The sequence below is a fragment of the Ischnura elegans genome, chromosome 3 (assembly GCF_921293095.1).
Source record: "Ischnura elegans chromosome 3, ioIscEleg1.1, whole genome shotgun sequence".
NCBI classification, from domain to species: Eukaryota; Metazoa; Arthropoda; class Insecta; order Odonata; family Coenagrionidae; genus Ischnura; species Ischnura elegans.
Genome location: NC_060248.1, coordinates 93,332,740 through 93,350,066, shown reverse-complemented (window position 1 = coordinate 93,350,066; position 17,327 = coordinate 93,332,740). Strand labels below are relative to the sequence as shown.

Below are 17,327 nucleotides of genomic sequence, written 5' to 3'. Positions count from 1 at the left end.
CATTTTCCTTCCAGTAAGAGGTTTAATACTGTGTAGCTTCCGTATTTGCAAAACATTTATACGATGATAATGACTTTGAGTCATAAATAAGCAACAAGAATGAAAGTCAGACGAGTTATTAAATCCTTTGTATGAATGGTATGGCAATATTGATAGTACCATTTTGCAGGGATAGATTTTTTTAGAATTTATATTCAGGAAAAATTCTGATTCTCGTGTAAATGCGTTTTTGAAAGTCATTAATAAATGGCTAACGGACACTGTTGAGAATGTTATGCTTATAGCGAAAAGCGTGGTAAAAGAAACAAATTAATTTATCTACGACTTACTAACTACTACTACTACAAAAAACGAATATTTCAGGTTAAAACCCTACAGAGTTTTGCTCTAACAAGCTTATCCTCACTTCTCTTACGTATCTCTCCAGGTTTCTGAGAATAACCGTTAAAGCTGAAGCACAAGAGTTAGTACAATAAAACCATAAAATCCACTCCCTTTCTCAACAACCTGCGCTAACCCCTCATTATGCCATCGAATGTGCATACACATTTATACACCTAGAATGAGTAATTTCTTGACGAGTGAAAGGTAAGTTAGCGCGGGTGAAGGAGGTCAACCAATGGCCAAGTTCAAAGCCAGCTCACAGCTCAGAACACTACTCTCGCAAGGGCAAAATATAAAGAAGGAATATAAAGAGAGACTTCTCTCTCAAGTAAGAAAGCTTAAAAGGAAGGGCATAGCGTTTAACTTTTAATACGACACTAAATGGAGGGAATTGAATAGAGAATTCATGAGTATGAATGAAACAACTTTTACTAAATCTAAATTTACTGTCCAAATTCCCCTGAAGGTGTAAATTATTGCATACATTTGGATCGCGTGCAGACGACACGTCTTCAATACTTCTGTGCGTAAAGTTTTTCAATCCTCGCAGTGAGCACTGGAAGTAGATTTCTTGCGGTAAATAGCAAATGAATTACTACCGCGACGGACGACTCACGCATTGCGTTTCAAAGATCCGCGAGGGAAATTCCGGCCGGAGACGCAGTAACCGGCTGCGCGTGGTTGAGATGGCAGCTTCCCAGTCACGTAGTCCACCGTGGACCGAAGACACGTTCGCGGCAAAAAACCACATGCCGCGCTCACAGCGCGGAGAGCATCGTGAAGGACGAATCAATAAATCCGCGATATATGTGCGACTCCGTGAAAGCTTATTCGCTCGAAGATCATTTATATTGTGCCAAATTTATGTCTAGCTTCCTCGGGCGACCTTCTTCATAACTGTTGTCATATTTATCTCGATTGACGAACATCGAGGGATGGAAGTAATATGAACGGCGACAGAGGTCATGCTAATCTGCTGTCTCATTCAAAATATGGAACTCGCCTATGATTTCCTTCCTTGATATCTTGGTTTGTGTTCTTGCCCTCTTGAGTGAAAAATGTGGGAAGGAAGACAGTCATAATGTTGTTTATGATTGTTTACCGGTACCAGTTATCTTAGCATTTGTCTCATGGTTTTCATTACGTACAGCTGTTAAAGAGACCCTGATCTCCATCTGATTATTTAGAATTTCGTAAAAGTTTTGATAAAAATATTCACACTTCGCTTCACAATGCAGAATACCTATGCATTCCCTGAAAATGTACGGGGAAAATTGAAGTAAATATCACGAGTAAAAACATTTTTGCGCGAATTATTGCGCGTTCAATGGTATGAGAATGAAAAATCAAGCTGGAAAACTCACTGCTTAGAAATAGATGCAGTTAATTGATAGGAAAACGAATCATTAGACGAGTTCTTCGAATGGATCTTCATTCCTAATTTGATAGAAAAAGGCGTTGAGGTAGAAATAATATTCTGTCACAAGTTTTGTGGAATGAGTTTAAATTCTCTTAAGTTTATTACTTTTTTTGCGCAATACGTTTGGATTGTGAATTATCATATGGTAGTAGTTTATTTGGAAAGTCCACTCTCCTTCTCTTTAGAATACACGTTTCTATCTTTATTCTAGCTCCTAGAAACTTAATTATTATTATTTAAGAAACTTTTCTATTATAAAATTCTAACTACTTGTTAGGTTGAAAAAGTTTTATATTTTTATGAGCTCCCGGATTGATATTGTGATTGCGTCTGCTGAAAAACCTTGAGCACAAGAACTTAAGGTGATTGCCATAAAACACTCAATCATCAAGGCCTCTACAATCACTATTTCTTTCGGTGAAAGCTTAAATAAGTGGTCTGTGTAAATGAACGGTTGGTGTAACGGTTTAGTATATGATCCCGCGATTTTTTTCCCGCTAAAATTATCCGCACGCTCAGCGATCGTTTTTTTTTTATTTTAACGGATGGGACTTACAGAGCTGAAAGTGGCTCATGGCTGGCGGAGGGTCGTCAGACTTGGTGACCCATTTTTGGAGGGATTAAAGCTCGCATTTGCGCTTCCCTAATCCTCTCTGTGCTTTCCGCAAATTTTTGGGCCACACTTGGAGTTATTACGTACGATAAATGCCGAGAAATTTTGGCTCGATTAATAAGTCTACTTTACTGCTTTCGTAGTCTGTGGAATTTTGAAGAAAATGACTCTATTGTGTTTCAAATTTCTATCATAAATAATCTGGACAATATCGTTACCTGACTCCGAACTTATATGTAATTCGATTCCGAGAAATTATTTTACATTAAATAAATTTCAGGGTAAATTTACTGGGCGTTCCTTGAACTAGTAATACTCTTCTGCTCATAGCATCTATCAACTTTTTCAAGCCGTTTGTCAGGAAGTACCGACTTCAGTTTTGTTTCTGATTCATTACGGGGTTCAAAATCCCTATGGGAAAATCTTTTTGCCTTGGCTGGAATGGAAAAATCCATTTCAATTCATATTTGACATAATTTTGCATAAAATATTCGAATGCTTCGTTGCTCGGGAAACAGTAGGCTTGCAAGTTTAGCAAGAAGGTAAATATTTAGGAATATCTTATGACAATCTGAGAACAACTATAAAACATTCATTTAATATGAAAATTCTTTTCTTTTACCGAAGAAATCCCTTACGCGGAAGAGTTTGATAGCCTTTCACTGATAAATAACAGTCATTGCGGTTTTCTGACTTAATAAGGTCCTATCGTAAATTAAACGTATCTTCTTAGATAACAACGAATGCCTTCTATCCTCCGCAGTATTCCTTGACTGGCCCACCAAACGACTCAGAAAATTTAAAAAATCAATCAACAAAATCAAGTGCGAATGGACGATAAGCACGGTTCACTGTATAGTTTCATGGATCCACGCTCTGCTGGCGTTTTTTTTACTCAAGATTTTGTATCAACGACCCCGGGAGTCAAACGAGGCCATCAATTTGATCTTATGGTCTCAGCGGATCAAAATTCAATTCTCGTTCATTCACGAGTAAAATTGTCTTTGCCTTTGTTGGATCTTAGATTTTTGGGTTAAAATTACTATATTTATTCCTCTCCTAAGGTAAAGAGGAAGATATCCCTCCGCCCCAAATGTTAGTAAGACGATTTTCCAGTGGATCTGTACGATTTCAGGCGGGAAAAATATTCTCTTAGACCGAGACTCCAATAGAGATTCCTGGAATTCATTGGTTGCTTTCACAAATATATTTGTTAAGACACTCGGTTCTAATTGGGGTGCTCCTGGCCCAGTCCTGGTCAAGAAGAATGCTTTTTCATTTGGGAATATACGCGAACTTTCCACCTATTTCTAAGTTTTCGTGGCACATGGCATGCCGGAAATCCGCGAAAAACAATCTGTGCACGATCCGGCCCCAAGGACCAAAAAATGTGCGCGGGGGGCCTAGTGCCCCAGGTTATCATAAATAAAAGGCAAAGCCACCTTTAAGGGAATGTTCGTTTATTTCCCGCACAACCTCCGACGAAGCGCTCGCCAACAGTCCGTGTCCGCACGCTCCCGGCTTAAAAAAAAAACTAATGAAAAAGCAAATGTTACACCCTCGCTGAAGGCAAAACGGCCCGGATGAGACAGGGTTGCTGACCCTCGAGTAAGGGTACTGCCAGGGAGTTCTCACTCCGAAGGGTGTTAGTGTTCATTAGCGACAAATGAAGAAAGGAGCCGTCCGGAAAATGACAAACTTGGGAAACCCTGAGAGCTACCGGAGCCGACAGTGGGGAGGAAAAAGAGCCAACACAATCCCTGATTCATTTATTATTTCCACACGATCTCTCCTGAATGAGATCATCTCTTTCTACCCCAACTACTTTCGTGTAAGAAGTTTTAGGTTAATTCTCAGAACGGGTTTCTACCGTTTAGAATTTGACCTAAACTATGGTTATGTTGTCTATCTAGCAGTATTTATGATATGGATAATATATCAGGCGTCCCCTGCCTTTTGTAAGTTTCATAAGTATATACGAGTCAGAAAAAGGTCTTGAATTGAAGTATCTTGAATAATGTATTGATACTCGAATCACTAAATTAAGTCATCTACGTTGCATATAAGAGTTACCGACAAGGAGTGACTGAAACATGAAAGTAGATAAATTGAAATCACCAAGTACCTTGAAAATCAGTACAATTTCCATGGGAATTCAGGAACCTGTGTAGCGTAGTGATCGGAGCAGTGGCCCGTATAGCCAAAGGTCTGAAATCGTCTCTTACCAAGAGAATCGGTACGACTTCCATTGGAAATCATGAACCTGGATAGCGTAGTGGCCCAAATAGCCAAAGGTCCGTGGTTCGATTCTTGGACCAGGGGAATTTCTTTTCATGGCAATTCATTCATAGATAAATTGAACTTTCTCTTTGATCGGTTCAGGTAGAACTCGTTGTAACTCACCTTATTCCTGCAGAACCGCGACTCACAGCATCCGCAGCAGCCGCAACCGAAGCCACTGCCACCGGACATAGAGGCGAGCCCAACGGCCGAAGCACTCCTCACAGGCGGCTGGAACTGGCCCCCTATCGGCTGGAAGGCGGAATTTGAACCCCCCATCGTGTGCTGGTGGTGAGCCGGGCTACCGCTCTGGATCTGTCTCTGGAGCGCCTGGGCGCCCAGCTGACCCCCGAACTGGAAGTGACCCATCTTGTGCCCGGGCGGCGAGGACGGGATCTGTCCACTGCCTCCGCACGGGTGGTGGTTGTGTCGCCCGGGAGAGAGGGGACCGTGATGCTGGTGGAACCTATGGCACGACGTGTGCGGACACAAGCAACCTCCGCCCAAAGTCCCAAAGGGCCTGGGAGCCCGACTGCCTGGAAGGCCGCTTCCTCCTTGATAGCCGCTGAGCTGAAAACTGGAGGAGCTCTTGAAGAGCAAGTGCTGCCGGCCGGCCCTGGGGGGCGGTGGCGGCTGGGCTTGCTGGGGGAAGGCAGTGGTGGAGGGGAGCCTGGTGATGGGGGGCGGGGCGTGGGTGGAGCTCGCTGAGGAGGACGAGACTTCGGTGAGGTCGGTGAAGACGGATGAGGCCCTGCTGCCGTTGGAGTTGACCTGGTCGACCTCAGTGGGCGTGCCGGGACTCCTGGAGCCGCTGTTGTCTGACGACGGCGTGGTCTCCTTCTGGTCTATGAGGACGGCGTCGTAATCATCAACGGCCATGTTAGGCAGGCCGCCCTCCTTCGTCTCCTCCTGCGCGTGGAGCAAACAAAAAAATTGGTGAGTACGGATAGGCACAATTTTCGCTGTCTCTCTCTCTCATCGTCACACTCATGTTCCAGGTGCAGTGTAACACTTTGAGTGCTAATGACCTAATATTACGTTCTCGCGTAATTTCGTGGAATTGCCACGTAATCTTACGCCGGTTTGAATTTTATCGTTATTTACATTTCCGCCGTAATATTACGGTCGGATATCTACCTAGAATTGCTCTTAAGACGAATTGATCCATAAAAAATTCACGAGATGGTACAGTCTTGGATGCGGCAGTTTTATTTCATCTTTCTATGTACTGTTGTAAAATTTACAAAAAAATTCTTAAGGTTGAGAAAAATGCCCAGCACTGGAGTGAGGGAGTGTACATCAAGAGCTAGAAATAATAGTGTTAACATTCATTCACTCAGGTATTCAATACGACGAGCAGTTAGGATTGGTGAGGGTAAAGCTCACCCCAAACTAAGTCACAGGTGTTTGTAATCCACATATTCGAGATAGGGGGACTGCGTCCATTCCCTGAGCCTCATTTATCTTTGAGGGTATATTTTCTAGTTGTGCTTACTCGGAGTATTTTCTCGTTGATTCTCGCTTTCATGCCATATACACATTAACTAGTACAGTAGAACCTCGGATAATGACCACAAAGCGTTCCAAAAATCTGGTCGTTATCCGAAATTTTTGCTATCCGAAACAATTTTCCCCATAAGAAATAAAGGAAATAGGAATAATTGGTTCCTAGCTCCTATTGACTCGCTATTATATGAAAACTACAGGCTATATAGGTACTGTATTACTTGTAGACTTACTATTGTAGACGTTGTATTACTTTGTATCCATTTGGTATCGCACAGCACCTAACACAAACATGGCCGCTACACATCTGTTCGCTAACCGAAATTTTGTTCGGTATCCGAAGCAAATTTTTAGCGAAGGTTTTTGTCGTAATCCGAATTGTTCCTTATCAGAGGCGTTCGCTAACCGAGGTTTCACTGTACTTGTTTATCCATAGTTTCACCAGTCCTCAATTCTGAAGATGTTGATGAACATGATGGGCCAGATGGTAATTTATGAAGTCTCTCCTAAGTAATGGGAAACAGCGTGTTAATTTTAATTTAGGGTGAGATGGCAGAGAGTATGAGGGTTCAAGGTGAACACTTCAGGGATACAACGCGCCGGGGCCGGGAACCAAGCCCGTGGCTTATTCGCCCGATCACCCGGGGAGGGGCTGGAGAGGAAGGAAAAAGGAAAGAGGCGCCGCCGCGATAGGAGCCTGTCGACGCCCCTGGGGTTTGATAGGTTTGGAAGGGATGGGACGGGGAAAAACACTTCAACGCTATAGAAGCGAAGAAGGCCCACTAAATAGCGAAACCAAGCAAAGCTATTAATGATCTAACAATTTTGGAGGATCATTCTATGAGGAAGAATAATCCAACGATCAAATCGTTAGATAGGGTAAGAGGGCAGTGCATTTTCCTGGACCACCTCGCTCTTCGAGGACTGATGCTTGGAGTTCCTCTCTTCTGCAGCAATTTTACTTTTTGATTGGCTGCCAAGCTGCCCTATTGTAGTATTATTCATCGATTACACAGTGCATTCAACGTTGAAATCTCAATAAATGAGTTTTTTAAGAAGACAGTAGGACAGATTACCTCTTCCAGCGTTGAATAAAATACGGCATTTTCAAATGTCACATTCACGAGGACAAATTTATTGAATGCGTATTCAGTACCACAAATGAACGTATGAAACTCTAACTTTTGGAACACCACTGTATTGAAATGCTCCCATGAAAGCACGTACTTAGGTGTAAGTTTGATTCTGAAATTTTTCCCCGCATGAGGAAGAAATGAATTTGATTGATATATAGGCAGTTGTTAACATAATTGCTACGTGATGGGTAATTTTATGGGAAAATCCATTTTTCCAGAGAAAATTTTAGTTGAAAACTGTTTATTAGGGTTTCGATTTTAATTTATTCAATTTAATTATTTTGTAGCCGTCATATCTCTGAAATAAGTGTGTAAAGTATTATTTGCAAATTCTTTCCTTGAAAGTAATTACTAATACAACATGGTAAATATTAAGTATTCTGCGTTCATCTCCATTGTCGGTAATTGGTTTAAGATGGTTAACTATTAAGTACATGGCCCTATTCATTACGAAATTTTACATCTAAAGAAGTTCTTATAACCTTCATTCTATGTTTGCTTGTTTCCAATGTGTCGTAAGTTCAAGTGTCCGAATAAAGATACTTCGGATATATTAACAGTCCTAATTTGAAATGATACTTGAGTCACTTATTCACCATCGAAGAATGTTTAAATCAAGGTTGAATGCCTGACTGTGACATATTTTTGAGGAAGTATAAAAATGCTTTCGATCTATTGAATATCTATTTTTAAATTCGTGTACAGGATTAATCTCTGAGTTGGTGAGCGTTTATTTCAATTCCACAGCCTTCAGCGACACTGGACGATTTTAGATGCTTAACTTTTTATTGTATGTTTTGCTTCCTCGAAGTAGTACCTCACCTCAACTCAGATGATGGTAGATCGTTCAGTCGGAGCTGCTTTTGCTCAATAAATCATCCGATATATAAGGTTAACCTACCAATTCAAACTTAGTGATTATGAGGCTTGACTATTCAAATGATGTATGACTACGCGGTCTACTTTTAGCTCCTGAATTATCATTATCCATTCCAATGACGTATATTTGACGGTGGTGTTTAAAAAGTTAGAAAACAATAGATAGACTAACACCCAACCCGTGAAGAAAGGAACTGGAGGTTATCACGGCTTATTTTGTGATTAAATAGAATTTAATTACTTATGCAGTAATTCTTCGTTAAAAATTTCGCGGGTGCTCGTCATTATGATTAAAAACTTTTGGGCTATGTCGCCGCGTCAATGCTTTGGGTGGCCCCAACGTTTCCCGACCGATGCTGGTCGCTTTTTCAAGGGATTATGGAGAGATGGGAATTTAAGATCTTTTATATAGGTGTCTGTGTCAGGAGGTGGAGGGAGGGGAACCGGAGGTTGGGGGAGTGGGTTGCTGCTTGTTTCTTCTTAAATCAATATGTAATCCTAAACAATCTCTTAGATTGAACATAAAATTCAATAATTTAATATTTTTTATACCTTCATCCTACCCGATTAATCATTATCCATTCTTCTTCCTTGATTATCTCGAAAGAATGCAAATAAGAAACACGCGAATCGCCATCATGCATGTGCGAAGAGGAGAGACATGGAGCACAAGAGATCCTCAGAACCGAACACTCTCCGTGGGTGCGTTGATGCATGAACGTGAAATTAATTGCTCCTCGGTGACAGTGCAACCTTCGATTGCTTAACGACACTTACGCGGAATACTGTGCGAAATTGCCCCGGACGGTGTCTCGTATCTGATAAGTTGGCACGGTGCTGGAACTGAAAGCTTTGTCTAATTCAAGGACACAGCGCTATCGCCCACGCGGATATGAGACCGTGATGGGAATTCTTGGACCCTTTTGATAGCGGGAAACGTAGTGTTAACAGGTTACAGGTTACCTGGGGTCGATTTTTAACTCTACAGGTGTCGATGAACTAATTCCTGAAATAGACAAGGAAAGTTATATATCAAATCTTAGATTTACCCGGCGTATCAAGTTCAGAAAGGATTTTCGGGTTTTCCACCAGTTAATTAGCGGCATGTTTACCGACGTTTCGAAAAGAGACTTGCTCTTCATCCTCATGGATCTTTTGCATGACGGGATCTTTAGAAGATCTCCTGAAGATGAAGAGCAAATCGTTCTTCGAAACTTCTGGGGACATGTAGTCAATTACCCGATGGAAAACGCGAGAATCGTTCTACAAAGCTTCTATGCTCCCCGGAACCTGTCCAAGGTCCCCCAACCATGTATAATTAACTATTGCTGAAAACCGTAAGATTATTTTATCGAATGTTAGATTATAGCTACGTTTTTTTCTGATAATAATTGGATAGCAAATTTTCCCCAACCTCTAAATAACTCCTTCATTGTTTATCCCTTTTGTACATACCGGAGAGGAAATATTGAGATGAAAAGTTTGAGAACCGATTAAAAATGTTCAGTTTACAGAACTTTATCTTTTATCTCGCCAAAAGTTATTTCACGGTGTAAGAAGTAGCCCAGGGACACCAATTCTTGCACATAATGGTAAAGCGGTGTGTAAGGAGTTTGACAAAACTTCGTTTCTAGGAACTCTACGACATGAGACAATCGTTGACAATTTAGTCGTATCGCTCATTCATTCCCGACAAAAGTTCCTCTTTCTTGTCCCTATAATTTTCTAACCTGCACCTTGAACTTCTGTAATTCTTGATGGTTTATTTTAATGCATTCAACTCACAATCTGGGATCATAGGCAATATTAATGGATCGATCAAGTTCTTTGGGAAATAAAGTCAACGTATAAGAAGAATACCCCTGCAGGGCCACCGAGACAAATTCTTCATTTATATTTGCTTATGTAGTAAGTACTGGAAAGAAAAATCATGGCAAAATAGTGTCACTCTTACCGTTACTTTCTCCAAAAAGATTCCACCCTTGAATGGAAGGGGATATTATATTTCATACATCCTCATTTGGTTACATTTCATCACGTCGCATTAATTACAATCAAAATTTCTAATTCAAAGCGATCGTAAACGTTTTAAGTTTGGTGAGAAATATGAGACATTCTATTCGACGTGTTTTGCAGGAATTAAAACACTCCTCCCGGCATGATCCGAAACTTCTGCCGTCGAGTGATATAACCTCAAGGCCAGCTAGATTAGTTGCAAGTTGTGGAGCGTGATTATAAGGCCGTTGGCCTGTTCTTTCGTATGCAGTCATGGCAACTCGATGTCAATTCTTAACAGTTGAAAGCATGGTACAATTTTGATAGTGAGACAATAACCGGTCCCGAATTAGCTAGCAGAAATTACTATTAATGCTTTCTGGTTAGCAGAAACACATCCTTTTCAAGCTGTGGAAGTCTTTATAGGTATGTTTTGTATCTTATGATCTTGTCAGTTACGTAGAGACCGGTGACCGTAATTAATATTGATCTAACGTGACGGAGTATCCAAACTTTCGTAAAAGTTACCATCAAATACAAGGAATCAAATTTTCGATGTCTTTGAATAAAATGCATGCTCTTTTCGTATACCGAAAGTTATAAAGCCTTACAGGATCGTGTTTCATGTCTTCATACATTAACACCACAGCTGTACAGGAAAATGTACGATTCCTGCAGCAAAACTGGTAAAATCCCGCACCACGCACTGCGAAACTATAAATCTATTTAATGAAAATTTTATAGAAATATTGTTAATACCTACTCTGCGAAGAATTGTCAATTCCGGAATTGTGATTGTAAAAGAAACTGTCATGTAGTAGTCTCTCCGTTTAGGAAATAGTAAAAATATGCTGTTTCCAGAATAAATTTAATGAAAACCTTACGACCATACATGCAGTTGCATAGACCGTCTTTAGATTTTGTTTCTTCTCGAAACTTTGGTTGTCAATTAATCTCATCCAGGGTGTGGCGATAGTTCTTCACTCCATTAATTAAGATAATCCTCATGGCATTGTAAATTTCATGATCTTCGATTCTTTGAATCTCGCACGCTCGTAGACAATGCTGTCTTCCGTCAATTCATATTATTTAGGTGAAAATGAATCGTATTTTTTAATGGTGGGACGAATGAACATAGAACTTGGCAACTAAATTGGCTAGAATGGTTTCTGTTGTTAAATTTATGAAATAATGCCATTTTCTTCGTGTAACGACGTAAAGTCGCTGCAAATTGCCTTTCAAAACGAAATAACCTCCGTAGATTAAACATTATAAACTGTCCTCCTCTCGACAATCTCGAACAAATTTCTGGCTACGTTCAAGCTATAAAGAGAAACTTTGGAATAGAAGCGATTTCTTATGATATATTTCGATGTTTTAAACAAAAATGTATGCTATTTTCGCCCATAAAAAAGTATAAAGCCATAAGTAAAGGTGTTTCGCATCTTAATGAAATGACACCACAGCCGTGCAGAAAAATCAACGATTCCTGTAGCAATACAGGTAAAATCCTACGCCAAGCATTGCGAGACTAAAAACCTATTTAATGAAAATTTTATATATCGATAAACAGGGTGTCCAATTTATCTTGACCACCCGAAATAACTTTTTGTCCAGATGCAAATCCAAAAATGTGTCAAGCAAATGTTCATTAGTCGTCAGGGGGACATTGATCAGCATGATTGCCTTCCTTGTAGCTTTGTTATTTACAAAGATATGAACAGCGGTATGTCTTTTTTAAATGGAACCCTATATATTTTTTATTCGGCAATTCATTTCATCTCCTATAACTCCTCCTGTTCATATCTTTGTAAATAATAAAGCTACAAGGAAGGCCATCATGCTGATTAATGTCCCCCTGACGGCTAATGAACATTTGCTTGACACATTTTTGAATTTGCATCTGGACAAAAAGTTATTTCGGGTGGTCAAGATGAATGGGACACCCTGTACACGGTATGAGGTAGCCTCTGTGGGACAGGGGCTATCTCATGCTTTCCGCCATCCCACGGTGATTACAGTCGCATGCCTTTAGTGTAGAAGGAAGATCGTTTTCACGATTCCACGGCCAAGGCCACCTCGAGCCGTTCACGCGGAAATCTGTGTGAGAAAGCAATACTTCGTGCCCGGACTCCGTGATCCCTCGAATCTATTACCGATTGTCGTGGTGCAATATGGAACGATCCGGAAATATCAAAAAGCGTGACAAGGTACTCTCCCTCGCTTCCTTGACACTTGCCTCCCATTTATTTGATTCCTCGTCACCCTCGCCGTTTTAAACTTATGTTAACGATAAAGTCCTCAATTTTTTGTCCGTATATGAGGAAGTGTTTTTATATGTGTTACGCTGCGGCACAGCTTATTACATTATATTGAAAATGCGACTAAAAGAGGATCACTGTTGTTAACGTGTATTGTTACACGTGTATTTTTGCAAACGGAATGAGTACGCATTCGTTTCCTGAATATTTCGTATTTCTAGTTGCAAATTTCAAGGTAAGCGCAGTTATAACCAAATTCACTTATGTTTTTAGTCATTTTTGCTTAAAAAAATTTATTCCACAGATAACGCTGGATATTATTAACAACGCCGAACGAAAAACATGTTAATAGAGTTATTAGAACAGATGCTTGCGGTTAGTAATTATACGTTATCATGAGCTTACCTTTTAAACCCGGCTCTAATGTTTAATATAGATACTTCTCACAGTACAGACATGAGAATGGATGTCTACTGTTTCTTTTGAGCAGTGTGCCGACAAGGAAAACATGCGACTCATCTCATGTCTCGAGTAAAACAATAAATCAGCGATGAATATGGGCGTGCGTAATATCATAGAGTAAGTATACTTACTCTATGGTAATATGAAACCATCTGCACTTTCTTAAACCCTTCTCCAATCACATTCATTGAGCCAAGGCAATGCGATCCCCTCTGTTTTTTCCCGTCAGGCTATCCACCTCTCAGATTCGAAATCTTATTATCCAAAGTGGCTTCTTATGGAACGTAGAGTAGAATCGAAAGACGTCCGATTGTCATCGTCTTAGGCGGATCTAGGGGGGGGGGGGCACGTGCCCCCCAGACACTTAAAAAATATGCAAGATTTTTAATACGGTCCCATTATCATTGCGTTCGTTTTGTAGTACGTGGTATTCTTGTGCCCACCAACCCCAAGAACAAAAGTCCTGGATACGACCTTGCTTTTGCCCCACCCAGAAATAAATCCTGGATCCACCCCTGGTCATCGTGGTTAGTAAAAAACAGAGTAACGGTTTTATTCCTTCACTTTTGCATTAAAATGCCAATGCAATGAGAGACAAGCCAACAATTTTTCTGGTCGGAAAAAGGAAAGTGTCCATCCAAATTATTTCGTGATTACCCATTGGAATTCAGATAATACGCCCCCTTCTGAAATTAAGTTTTCTTGATTTTCTTTATTTAGTTACTTATTCCCATACTAGCGAATACACCACATACTGGCCACATCACATTGGGGTGTTCAAAAAATTTAACAGTTACACGTACACGAACAACCATGCCCTGAATGGGGGTAATCTATCCAGGCGGGACTCGAACACGCGACCTCTTATTTGACAAGTGAGGACTATACTCCGCCGCCATCGAGGCCGGCAGATGTGTTTTTTTGTTTAGCTAGTCGCAGTGCGCAATCTAAACGGCCGCTTATGTCTGCATTTCTTACGTATTAACGCACATGTGCGAACCTACAAATTTTCTACACCAGCCCAGTGGCGCCGACTCCATGGGGCCTGAGGGGGCCCGAGCCCCATCAAAAATTTGCTATGGGTGTGAGGAAAAAATATTTCAGGCTTATCAATTTTCCCCGGAGTGTCCAGATATTGAGATTCTAGTTATCAAGGTTCTAATGTTGACCATATGACTCTTCTAAAATGCTTAAAAAAAACTTCGAACTCACTACTTATAAAATTTGTAAGTCGGCATCCCTGGCCGTTTTCCAATCCACGTAGTATACACTCATTCCCTTGTTCCCTTTCTCCCTTGCACCCTGCTCCCTTACTAATGCTCTAGTGGCGCCATAAAGTGTGAACGGAAATAATGCGAACTATTGAAAGCAACGAAATATGACGCGCGGGGTAGTGTTAGGGCATCTGGTGGTTGATTTAAGAATCAATTTCACCTTAATACTTATGTTTTTGCATTTGGAAAGCAAGAATTCACAGTGCCGATATAATATTACGTAAAAGAGCTAGCATAATAAGCACAAAATTACTTGAAACTCCAGTTCAAGATTTATGAGTTTTCCATTGCCGCCATTTTCACGTCCACTTCCCACGGGGGCACGTCAACGATGGAGCATCCGCGATCCCTTGTTCACTTAAGCCGTGTCCCAATTGGCCATTTGGCTATGCCAATTCCAGGATTTAGCCATGACGCCATCTTGGAAGGATGTCCCAACTCGTTAGCCAGCAAAGGGAGGGAATTTAGGCAGCTAACGCGGCCGCCAGATTTAGGCATCGAGGAGTGAATCCTTCTGCCTTGTCTACACTACACACTTAACTTAAGTGACTTCACTTAAATATAATCTTAAATGTGGTGCGGTAGCTACACTTGAGCTTTAAGTCGACTTCAGCACCGTGATTGTCTATATCGGGAAACAGTTATGTTGACAGATGAAGGTCTAGGAGAGCAATTAGTTATTCTTTGATCCAAAGCGACTGTTATTTGAAATAAACTTCCAAACTCCGTGAATTAACCATTTTGGATTCAGAAGGTTAAAAGGAAAGACCGATTTCAGTTCCTGAGGGAACGCTATATGGCGAGAGGTGATGGAGTCAGAGGAATTTAGAATTACTAAGCGTGACTTCGTGGAATGACATATTCATAACGTAAACAAAAACACTTATTGCTAGTCAAATTCCACTGCTTTATTAAAACCATTGATGTTAAATTTCAACCATTAATTCCTCCCACGTCCAATGAAATCGCCACATTTTATCTCCCTCGGCATCCCTAGGACTAACATTAAAGCCCTATGCAATAGTTTCAATAACAGTGTGTGGGAAGTTACTGAGTGCATTCGTTTACGTTATTTTCGATTATGACACCATGGAAAATAAACTGTTTTACCGGATCCTCTGCCGTCGTCTCATTGTCAGTCTTAAAATTCCTTAAAACGTTTTAAGTTTTATAAATCGAGTTTCGCCGTGAGCAACAGGCATAGCAATTAGTTTTCACGGAAATAAAACCAACAATTATATGAGAAACACTACAAAATAAATTAGTCGAATTAATATCCCCAACACTAGAAATTAACTAACGAAATAGAACGCTCAATATAACCACATCATACAATACAGCACAACTTAGAACATAATCAACGGGATGATGTGAGATGGGTATTATATGTGCCATTTACAACACATGAAGAGCTTCAACCGTGCGGAAACAGTTGCCTACGCAATTTAAGTTGGGTTATAAGATGACTTAAGTGGAGGTGTACTTAAATGAAGCTGGTGACACCTACACTACCAACTTAAATACAGAGCCAACTTAAGTAGTCACTTAAGTTACTAGTGTAGACCCGGCATTCGCCCCACTTTTCCCATGATTCAAAGCGTGCAAAGCGTCTTCAGGAGAAAGGGCATCATGGCTGTCAACAAGGGATAGTACTTGTTTGCAAGTAGTGTTGATATTTTGAGACTTGTTCGAATAATTATTAATTTTTATTTTGTTTATAATAATGAAATTGGGTTAATGGAAGTGTAAGAATTACGGAGAAATTAGTTAAAGAGAAGGCGGCGTTAATTTTAATGCTAATTAATGTTTATATGCTTCTTGTGTATGCATATGTTATTTTATAACTTTTTATACCGATCACATGTTATCTTTTGCTACCGTTTACTTTTCTAACGTGTTAAATAACGCTTATTGATGTTTATATGCTTCTAATATATTCTTAATTATGTAACACTATGTCTAAATTCTTATTTAACACTTTTTGTACATTAGGTTAACACCCGTAAGAATAAACAATTATTATTACATGTTATTGGACAAAGTCCCGAAATTGGAATCGGAATAAGTAACAAAAATTAAAATGTATGGTGATTAAAAGATGATACCGAAACCTGATTTATGTACGTAAACCATACTTTAAATAAATTTTGAAAATAAATCCCAAATCAGACGGTAACCGTTTGAATAGACTAAATAGACCTGTTCTAATAATACAAAACTAAAAATTAAATTGCTAAAATATAAGTAATTCAAAAAAGTACTTGGTTGAGACACGATTTTAATATTACAAACCAATTAAAAGGGATATACGTCAACATTTCGCCACAAACTTAGCTAAAACCTCTTTAACAAAACCATACGGAACTAAAAATACGAATTTGAAAGTATACCCCTACTTTACTATTACAAAAAGGTTGTCTAAGATACTAAAATTATGATTAAATACTCTTCTCCGACATCTAATACTCAAAATCACATTTTAACAATTTAGGGTGGGTTTTGTTCATCATTTGTTCAAATCATTCCGATTATCTCTTGTTTTGCATTGGCCTAGTGCCCAGTAGATGGCAGCACCTCCGTAAGGATGTCCCAATTCATGCTCCCTTGTGGTTGGCTGCCCAGAATCTGGCTGGCTAAATACATGATGCCTAATGGCTAACGAGTTGGGACACGGCTTTACCCTTCGTTCCCTTGCGCCCTCGCCAATTGGATCCACCCTTGCTGTCGTCACATCCGTAAGTTGACGATCGAAAAGTGCACGAAGGGTGAATAACTGCGAATTGGAAAACGCTGTTGGCTAAAAAAAAAAAAGGCTGTTCCAGTCCTAAGAATCCAAAACCGTCCGCAAAATCCGCAAAGTCATTCTTTAAGTATGAAATTTTATTTGTTTTCAACTAATAAATGAATTTGATAGGAACTCATCAGAAGTTTAAATGTGTCAAAAAATGTCACTACCGATAGGAGAACTATCTGTCGGAGAAAGGAAACATTATTGTTTCCCTTCTCCTTTTCATAATGTTTCACACTTAATTTGTGTCATTCGAGATTTAATCCTGCGGATTCATGTGTTTGGAAATTTTCATAAAATCTTTTTTTAATACTCTTCTTTTAACCCAT

General features: G+C 39.9%; 1 protein-coding gene across 5 annotated transcripts in view; it reads right to left on the bottom strand.

Annotated features, from left to right (window-relative positions):
• The window catches only part of LOC124156146, a 132,394-nt gene that overhangs the window by 10,288 nt on the left and 104,779 nt on the right, over window positions 1-17,327 (bottom strand). For all 5 annotated transcript variants that reach the window (XM_046530498.1, XM_046530499.1, XM_046530497.1 and 2 more), the window contains one exon: window positions 4,821-5,606. In XM_046530498.1, coding sequence (XP_046386454.1) covers window positions 4,821-5,576 — 756 coding nt within the window. In that variant the 5' untranslated portion in view covers window positions 5,577-5,606. The remainder of the gene's footprint in view (window positions 1-4,820; window positions 5,607-17,327) is intronic.